At 56.6% G+C, this 9,706-nt stretch overlaps 3 protein-coding genes across 3 annotated transcripts; 2 read left to right on the top strand and 1 right to left on the bottom strand.

Annotated features, from left to right (window-relative positions):
- Nucleotides 1-1,438: 1,438 nt before the first annotated feature.
- On the top strand, nt 1,439-2,113 carry C8Q71DRAFT_719236 (uncharacterized protein; the record flags this gene model as incomplete). Its single annotated transcript, XM_047921286.1, has 2 exons — nt 1,439-1,806; nt 1,843-2,113. Coding segments are annotated over 2 exons (639 nt in total), but the record flags the coding sequence as incomplete, so codon positions are not given.
- Nucleotides 2,114-2,233: 120 nt separating this feature from the next.
- Nucleotides 2,234-4,188, top strand: C8Q71DRAFT_719237 (P-loop containing nucleoside triphosphate hydrolase protein; the record flags this gene model as incomplete). The annotated part of the gene is made up of 5 exons (XM_047921287.1): nt 2,234-2,395; nt 2,446-2,879; nt 3,110-3,548; nt 3,581-3,790; nt 3,844-4,188. Coding segments are annotated over 5 exons (1,590 nt in total), but the record flags the coding sequence as incomplete, so codon positions are not given.
- Nucleotides 4,189-9,196: 5,008 nt separating this feature from the next.
- C8Q71DRAFT_672091 (uncharacterized protein) lies at nt 9,197-9,706 on the bottom strand (the record flags this gene model as incomplete). The annotated part of the gene is made up of 1 exon (XM_047919676.1): nt 9,197-9,706. A coding segment is annotated over one exon (510 nt), but the record flags the coding sequence as incomplete, so codon positions are not given.

Below are 9,706 nucleotides of genomic sequence, written 5' to 3'. Positions count from 1 at the left end.
TGTGGGGTGGTTCGGTATGCATTGCGATTCCAACAGACGGGAGTCATATTGATTTGGACCGATACATCTCGATCGCCGGGATCGCCCGCCGGCGGGGCGGGTGCCTTGTTTTGGCACAATCTGGCGGGTTGAACTTTCCTGGCTAATGCACCATCCCGTGGGGAGAACGTTCAGCTCATGGTGCCTTGGAGTTTGCCCAGATGTCGTTTTCAAAGTTTAGCCGGTTCTGTCTATATGAACCCCCTGTCTCAGCGCAGAGTCACCCTCCCCTCCCCCCTCTCCTCTTTCCCCTCATTGCCTCACGCCCTCAGTTTGCAGCGCACAGACATGGCGCCATGGACGTCGTCTCAGACGTTCTTCGACGTGATGGTGTCGCAAACCGACTTGGTGAGCCGGGGTGCGTGGCAGATTCTTACGCGGTCGGACGGCGGTCTGCCCTGGGAAGATGGTCATGTCCCTACGACGTGGCTTGAGGGCCATCAACCCAAGCTCGCCAAAGTGAGGTCGTTTGTGTCGCGCTACAAGGCGATCAGCACCGAGATGGCGAAGCGCGACGCGCTGAGGACAAAGGCAGACAGTGACAGCGAAGGTCGCACTGCGGTGCTTGGCTGGATTGACCGTCAGCAGAAGACCAAGTGGGACGTCCGTGCACGTATTCTGGATGTCCTCGAGGAGTACGACTATTCACCATACCAGTGTATGCGCACACTTGGTGCCAAAGAGGTAAGTGCGATTCAATGCGACATAGGACTACCGTAGTCGCTAACAAGTTTCTGTCGCAGCTGGGAACTGCCGATGAATGCGCTGTGTACACTGTGACCTCGCAGATCGTCGGAGAGTTGTTCGGCGATGACGCCGTGCGTAACGGAACGCATCCTGAGCCATGGGCGCACAGCGCCGTTCGCCGGCTCATCCAGATCATGTGGAAGACCGAGAGGACGCGAATCAAGCGGGAGATCAATTCTTTGGAGGCCTTTGCGGAGAAGGTGAACGAGAAATGGGAGGGTAAGTCATGTTTCGTGTACGGTGTTGCTGTGCTCACGGCAGCGACAGCCGTGCAGTCGAAGAAGAACTTCAACGTCGCAGTGAAGGCGTACGCGAAGCAGCTTGCTGAGAAGGTCGAACTTGTGAAGAAGATCGACAACCCGCTCGTAACCCCCAACTGGAAAGGTCACATCGAGAAGGTGGAAAGGATTTGCGAGCAACTTGCTGATCAGTTGCAGGCAGTGAAAGGTATGCAATTTATGCGATTGCGCTCGTTGCATAGCTCATATTGTTTGCAGGCCTTCCAAAGACTGTCATCGAAGCCATTCAGCAGCTCGCGACCGAGGAAGAAGTGCAAGAGTTGCAGCTGAGCATCTCGCAGCTACTCGAGAAGGTCGATCCTGATCAGGATGAGGAGTTTGCGTTCGCTGGCAGCAATATCGCAAACGAAGGCTGGAATTCAGGTGTCGAACATTACCAACAGTGCACGCTGGACGAGGTCTGGGCCATGCTCGGTCGAGGTACCGAGAAGACCATCCCGTTTTTCAACACGGTCGAAGCAACGGAGAGTGGAGCGGATCCGTGGTCGGTGCAAGGGATCTTGGCTCTCCAGGACGGTCCAACGCAGCCTCTTGTGCCGCACTGGCACCAACTGGTTGGGATCTTGAAGATGCTCGACAATTTCCTCGCTGGGAAGCCGATCCTGCTTGTGGATGGAGTCGGAGTCGGAAAGACGATGCAGGTCGTCGGCGTGATCTGCTTCCTTGCGTTTTTCCATGATCACTTTGAGCGCAATGGATACTTCCCCGGAAAGTACAGTAAGTGAGGTCACGACACGGTCCTTGCAGTCGCTCACAGGCCGTTGTCAGAAACGACCACGTTCAAGGGAAACGGGAACGTTCCCAACGCACCCCATCTCATTGTCGTCCCCGTCTCCCTTGAGTATCAATTCCGACTCGAGATCCATCGCTATGTGCAGGCGAAGACGTTCGACATGATGTCATACTCGTCGATTATTCGCGGCGAGAAGAGCGAGAAGTTTTGGACCATTGTCAACAACTTCAAACAGGCTCCCATTCGGCAGATCATCCTGGCGACCAATCCGGTAAGCGTGCGACTGACAGTCTGAAACGCGTCACTAATTGTGTTGCAGGCTGTGGCCAAGGACGGGTCGTCAATCTACAACAAGTGCACGAATCCAAAGTGGGGCCCTGGAACACAGAAAAAGGGCCCCGCGTTTGAGGCCGACAAGGCGAGCTCGGTGTTCAGTCGCCAATGGTGTCTCATGATCTGCGACGAGATCCACGACCATCGCAAGACGAACAACACCTTTCGTGCGATTCGCATTCTTCGGGACCAAGTCGGCGGGGTGATCGGCATGTCTGCGACGCCCACCATTACCACGCCAATGGTAATGTCTGCCATGTCATAGTAGACAGACCTGTACTGACTTGCACGCAGGACCTTGTCATGATCGGCAGGCTGCTTGGAGTACCTCTCTGCGGCGACCAGTATACCGACGTGCTCAACGCGCACAACAGAGCACTCAATCGCGCCATGAGCAACGACCGTGCCGAGCGTGCTGTGGAAGGCGACCTCGCCCGGCTTGCCGCGGTCAAGGGAGAGGGCGACTCCATGGAGGTCTCACTTAGCCAGACCGCCACTGTGGTGATGCAGATCACGGCCGATCTACACATGCGATTCGCCGACCAGGTCCTTCATCGCACAGTCAACTCGATAGACTGGGAAGGCAAGCCCATCAGTGGACTCCCGCCCGCGCATGACATCGCACTCCTGCTGCGACTGTCCATAATCGAGGAGCAGGTGCTCAACGATGTCACGACCGAGGCTGGAGAGGCCATGGAAGGCAGCAGGAAGGCTGAGGCAAGCAAGGTGTGTTCCAATTCACTATTCTACAGTGCGACTTGAGCGTCATTGCCGTATACACACCGGTCCAACCTGGTCCAAGTCGTGTGGGTTGCATGGTGAGACGTGGGTATGCGGCAATGACGCATGCCACTCTGTGCGACTGCCAGTGTGCGTCTGTCCAACTGCGCTGATGGTATGCGACAATGCCGCATGCACGCTTGTCGGACATGGCACGTTACCTGTAGCCAAGAGCCAGGGGACGGGCGCATGCGACATTGTCGCGTAATCGCGATTGCGACAGCCATTTTTCACACAACTTCAGTAAGACCGCGATGTTACCATATGTACTCACACCTATCCAGGCCTTTTACATCGACCTTCGGCGGGCGATGTTTCACATCTCCCTCTCCAAGAGTGCGCCGGAGAACATCACCATTCCTGAGACCGTCAAAGACTTTGAAGCGATGCCCACTGCAAAGCTCCGCGCGCTGCTCGACATCCTCCAATACCATCTGTCTAACCAGAAGGCACCTCCGTTGAACATCAAAAAGGAATATCGGGGCTGCAGTTCATCGTCGCTCCCACCGTTTCCTGAGCCGAACAAACTGTATCCAATGGAGGACTTTGAGTACGAAAGGTACGGTGGCGATGGTCCGGACAAGATCATCATCTTCTCGTTCTTTCCCTCGAACAACGTTGTACTCGAATCTGTGAGTGTTGACTGAAGTTTATACACCGGTCGCTCATTCTGCTGCAGTTGCTCAACGCATACGGCATCAAAACGGTCTACGTCCATGGCCAGATGAGTGCAAAGAAGCGAGCTGAGGCAATTGCCCAGTTCCGAAACTCTGATATGACTGGTCCCCGTGTCCTTGTTATGTCTGGCGTTGGGGCAACGGGACTCAATCTCGCGTGGGCCAACATTATGATCTTCATTGTGAGTGTGCCGACACTGCGATTGCGACTGCGACTGGTGCTTATGCCAGACAGGATACTATGTGGTCTGCCCAGGAAGATGAGCAAGCCATCGGTCGCATCCTTCGCTTTGGACAGCTGCGCGACGTGTTCATCTACCGACTCATCAACCGCGACACTGTGGACGTTATCCTGAACAACATTGCTTTCGAGAAGGGGATCATGCATGAAGCGTTTGTGAAGGCAAACTACAAGCTCCGTATGTATCGCCTTTACTTCATCGCGCACAAGGTTAACCTTTTATACAGAGGATGCCCTGAAGCGAATGTTAGGTCCACATCTCGCCGACTTGCAAGATGCAATAGCTGCCCAACAAAGTCAAAGAGAAATCAGTCAAAATCCGGAAGAACAAGTGTCTGACGATGAAGAAGACAGCCCTCAGGAACCTCCGCCAAAATCGAAGCGTAGCCGCAAGGGTGCAAAGAATGAGGCTGCGACCACGACCAAGGCTGCGACCACGACCAAGGCTGCGACTGCGACCAAGGCTGCGACTGCGACCAAGGCTGCGACTGCGACCAAGGCTGTGTCCACGGCCAAGGGAGACAAAAAGTCTAGTCGCCGCAAAAGCAAGGCCGGCGACACCGCGGAGAAAACCAGTGGCAAGTCCAAGGACATCCTCAAGTCGACTCACAAGAAGGGTGTGAAATCATCCGCAATCGTCATGGACTCCGATGACGAGGGAGGTTCCAGCACACCCAGCCCTGCGACTACAACGGCGACGGCGACGGCGACAACACCTGCCACCACTGCGACGACTGCAACCACTGCGACGACAGCCGCCACCTCGACGACTGTTGCCGCTCCGACGACTACTGCCACTTCGACTACGACTGCTGTTGGCGGAAGACAATCACCAATGGACTTTGACGATGGTGACAATGGTATGGACTGGCCGGAGGAGATGTCCTCGCAGACTCAGCCGACACAGCCAGCAGTCCCTATGCCGCCATTGACTCCCGCAGTTGTGATGGCTTCGACGACTACTGCCACTTCGACTACAAGCACTGTTGGCGGACAACAATCGCCAATGGACTTTGACGATGGTATGGACTGGCCGGAGGAGATGTTCTCGCAGACTCAGCCAACACAGCCGGCAGTCCCCATGCCGCCATTGACTCCCGCAGTCGTGATGGCTCCACCTCCAACTGCAATAGAGAATCCAACGGCTCTAGCACCGCAGTCGCAGACCGCGCCAGACTCTCCGAACGCAACGCAGCCCAATTTTCCTAGCTCCACGGCAAAGACTTCCGCTGGACCACGGCTCTCAGAGACACCCCCACCACCCTCACCGACTCAGCGCTGGCAGTCGCTACCGGCACCTGTCATGCGCACGCCGTCGCCGTCGGAGGACTTTTGGAAAAATAGTCCGGACTTCGAGATCTTGGATCACCCATCCAGTCACACCGGGGATGGTGGCGACAAAAGTGGGGACACAACAAGGGCACCCTCTTTGGTGCACTCGCGTGTGACACGTAAGTTCAGTGATTGTTCAGCGTTCAAGCTATCTAATTCTACCAATAGCGTCGCTAACTCCTGGACCGAGCGCGACTCTACGGTCCACAGGGTTTGAGCCACCTTCGCAGAAAACAACCATGTTGCGGGGAAAGCCGCAATCGCAGGCCCACCCTCCTGCCGAGAAGAGTGTCGCCGGAAGCAAGCGTCCAGCGAGTTATAGTCCTGAACCTCCACGCCGTCCTCGTTCGGTCCGTCCGCCTGTGCCATTGAACCGCCTCGGCCACTCAGCAACCCAGACTGACCGTGACCGTCAAGAGCGCAAGCCGGCGGGTGGTGCCAAAGTAGAGAAGGTAGCTAGGGGTCGCAAGTAATGGAGGTTTGCTCCCCATTTCATCCATTATGCTTCTAGAAATTGCATTCAAACACTGTACAACCTGTAATCGCAATGAAAGGTGTTTGATGTGTTAGCACTGAGGAGCCAAGCACCGTCCAACAGTCCTCAAAGTCGGCGCAGAGCTGCGCGATCACTTCAAAGGAAAAATGGTCGCAATGGATGACTATGGCCACATACGCTGCACGCAGACTGTGGGGAAGTGCGGAGCCGCACTCTGAGCGACGGACGGCACATGGGCCGCTCCATATTTTGTGACAATACACGCCCACCAGGATACGGCAATGCCGCATACATACATGCCCCTCTCTCCACGTAACCCTAAAGTCACGTCGTGTCAGTTCAGTCACTGCTGCTGTATGCGGCAATGTCGCACACAGTGCTAGGGCTTCCCAGTCTACTTCTCTGTCAAAGCAATATGTTTGGAAATAGCGAATCAGGACTGTATCTGCCATTCCCGAGGTTTCGAATATCAGCGGTGTTGTCCCCTCCTGTTTGTTTGTTTGTTTGTTCCCTTTATTGTCACTGAGGGCGTAGCCCTATGTAGACATAAGATGTACGTAGTGTAGAGTCCGTTGGTTGTCTAATGAATCACTGAGTATGCTCGAGCACCGTCGAGATAGGGGATATTAGTACAGTATGAGGCAGGGTATAGTAGGTGGTGTGTGCGTCGTAGTAGTCGATCGCCGTAGGCGATCATTTCCGTTCGCTGTCTCGTAGCGTGAGCTCGCCGTACGTGGCCGCGAAGCGGCCTGTAGCGTGGATGTAGCGGAACAGTGGGCTCAACGCCTTCGGCTCGGTCAGAAGGTGGCGGACCGACCCCGCAACGGCGGGTCCAAGGTCGTGCGCTAGCCTCGCGCGTTGGTCGTCGTGCGCCGGGCACTCAAGCAGGTAGTGGTAAACTGATTCGCGTGCTGTGTCGCAGTTCGGGCAGGTGGGTGAGTCGACCTTCTTAATACGGTGGAGATGCTGCTGCAGTGGTGCGTGCTCTGTCCGCAGCTGGAAGAGGATGCTTGCGTGACGTCTCGGCAGCCTCTCGACGAGCTTCCCGTATTTCCGCGAGGGTAAGTCGGGATCGACTCTGTCCATGCGTTCCGTCCTGGGGGAGGTTCTCCACTCCGCTCTCGCCTTCTCGCCTAGTTCCTCGTTGAACGTTTGGCGTACCTTCGCCAAGCTGATTGGCAGGCTGGCCCTCAGCCATCTAGGCAGCTGGGCTGCTGCGCTCCCTTCTCCTCTCGCCGCTCTCTTCGCTTCTTCGTCTGCCATCTCATTCCCCTCTACGCCCTTGTGTCCCGGGACCCAGCGCAGCGTGAACTTGATGCCGGGGTGACGTCGGTGGAGGTTGTCGACTTCGCGGAGGAGCTTGTCGATAAGGTAGTGTCCTGGGTGCGGTTTACGGTTCTTAGAAGCCTGGAGGCAGGCTGTGTTGTCGGCTGCGCAGGATGCGACTCTGGCGCTGAGCTCGCGAGCGATGAGGGTGACTCCAAGCACCAGTCCGACGATCTCGGCCTCGTAAACGGTGTGGTGTTTCGCACTTCCTAGGTGGTATCGTAGGACCTTGGGCTGTTGTCCTGGGCGGAGAAGGACCGCCGCCGCTCCTACGCCTCCGTCAACATCTGATCCATCCGTGTACACGTGGGGTCCCGGTTTGTACGCCCATTTCTCCTCCTCCTCCAGGGCCGCGTCCTTGTTCTCCGCCATGGAGACGTTGAAGGGAGGACGCCATCCCGGCGGGAGCCGGACAGCGTCGATGGTCTCAATCTCCATAGGTCGCAGCTTGTAGGCTTCGAGGGTCTCGTGTAGGGGACTCCGATGCCGTTGTACATATCTTGCTGCGGCCTGTTTGACGTGGCGATGGAGTGGGTGTGTCGGGGGGAGGGTGCATAGTCTAGAAACTTCGCGCATTATCATTTTATCGACGAGGAGATGGAAGGGGAGAAGATTCAGGTGCGCTTCCATCACGTCTGTTGCGGTCGTTCTCATCGCTCCAGTCATCATGATGCACGCCTGGCGGTGTACCCTTGCCAGTTTGCGTATGACTCCGACTGAGCCGTACAGCCGCTGACGGTTCTCTATCGCTCTCTGTGGAGTGATCCACACGCTCGCCGCGTAGAGCATGCCTGGCAACAGCATCTGCTGGTACAGGGACTTGACGTGGCGTAGTGATATTCCGCCCTTCGGGCGTGCCAGCCGTCCAAACTGCATCAACCAGGTTGTACCCTTCTTCAGGGCGTACTCAGCTTGCCTCTTGAAGCTGAGCTTCCGATCAATCCAAACACCCAGGAACTTTGCAGCGTCCGTGGGTTGGACAGTTCCATCCGAGAGGACTAGAGGGGGTCCCATGTCGTTTGCCCCAAGGCTTGGGTCCGCATGCACAAGGTTGAGCTTCGAGATTTCGAAGCGAGAGTTCCTTGTGCGGGACCAGTGCTTTGCACCACCGCGGCGCTCCATGTAGCTCTTGAGCGCCGCTGTGGTGCTTTCGAGAGTCTTCCCAATCGTGACAGCTGCCACATCGTCAATGAACCCCAACGCCATCTCGCCGTTCTGCGCGTTTGCGCACTCGAGCAGCACCAAGTTATAGATCTTGTAGAGAAGCACTGAGAGCGGGCAACCCTGGTCGATGCCGCTTAAGATCACGAACAGCTCCGAGACAAAATCGTCAAATGACAACTTTGTTCGTCTCCCGTGGAGTTTGCGGCGCAGCCATCCCACGATCGTCTCTGGTATGCCCAGTCTGCGCATCTCATGGAACAGGCGTTCAGGGATCGCACTCGGGAAGGCTGCCTCCACGTCTAAGAAGAGTATGGAGGCAACCTTCTTGGTTCGCCACGCATCGTAGACGGTTTTCGTGAGCAGGTGTAGAGAGTCGGTCGTTGTACGACCGGCTCGGCCACCGAAGTGGTGCTTGGGTAGCAACCCGAGCTTCTCGAGCTCGAACTCGACCATCTCTGTCACGCACGATGAGAGGATCTTGCCCATGCAATTCATGAGCGCGATGGGGCGGTAGGACTTGGCGATAGAGTAATCACTGCGCCCTGGCTTTCGCAGAACCACCGTGATCGAGTGTTTCCACCGATCCGGGTAGTATTGCAAGTCGAACGTGGCACGGAAGAGCGGACCCAGAATTGGCACGAGTAGATCTGCGCACCTTTTGTAGACCTCGTTCGGGACCCCGTCGGGTCCCGATGCTTTGAACTCCTTCAGACGGTGGCATGCGTCGTGAATTTGCTCATTCGTGACGTGCGCAAACTCAAACGCGTTTGGTGGGAAGGGATCGTCGTCGGGTGGCTCGATGTCGGGAGGGGGCTGCGGGAAGAAGGTTTCATACAAGATCTTGCTCTTGGCTTCATTCTCCTGCTCGAGCACGGTGCTGCCCGGGCGACGGAGAGCGGGTACCCTGCTCTTGCTGCCGTCCGACGAACCTGCGCGGATGTACTTGCCAACCGTCCAGACTGAACGTGTGTCCGCTTCCTCCAACCACGCGTCCCAGTGCGCACGCTTGGCCGACCGGATCTGATCACCGTAGCGGTTGCGGAGGGACCGGTATTCCCGGTGGATGGGGTGGTCCGGGAACTCCCGTAACTTCCAGGCTCGTCGCCCGAGTCGCCCTACCTCCCGGCGCAGGTTGTTGAGCTCCTTGGAGTACCATCGCTTGGCGAAGGGAGGCGGTTTCGTTTCCGGTACGGTCTCTTCGATCGTTTCGGTGAGTGCATTCATTAGGGCATCAAGGATCGTGTTAAAACTCTCCTTCGTGGGTATCCCCTTCTCAACGTCTGGGAGATCCTGCAGGCGGAGCACCAGCTTCGTCCGGAACTCGGGCCATTCGACCTTGCGGAAGTTCCTAAACGTCCTTGGCGTGGAATGCGGGAGATCCAACTGGAGAGTGGTCACCACGGGAAAGTGGTCGGTGGCGGGTGGGCGGAGGTCCAGAGCTGTCCTGCATTCCAGGAGGCTGTCGGCCAGGCCTTTGGAAGCGAAGACGTTATCTGGGCGAGTAAGGTTCTTAGTATTCATAGCTTCCAGGGTGGGGAT

This window comes from Rhodofomes roseus (assembly GCF_022264815.1).
Source record: "Rhodofomes roseus strain CIRM-BRFM 1785 chromosome Unknown C8Q71scaffold_67, whole genome shotgun sequence".
In the NCBI taxonomy this organism is placed as follows: Eukaryota; Fungi; Basidiomycota; class Agaricomycetes; order Polyporales; family Fomitopsidaceae; genus Rhodofomes; species Rhodofomes roseus.
Note: the sequence above shows the minus strand (reverse complement) of the source record. Positions and strands in the feature narration are given on the sequence as shown.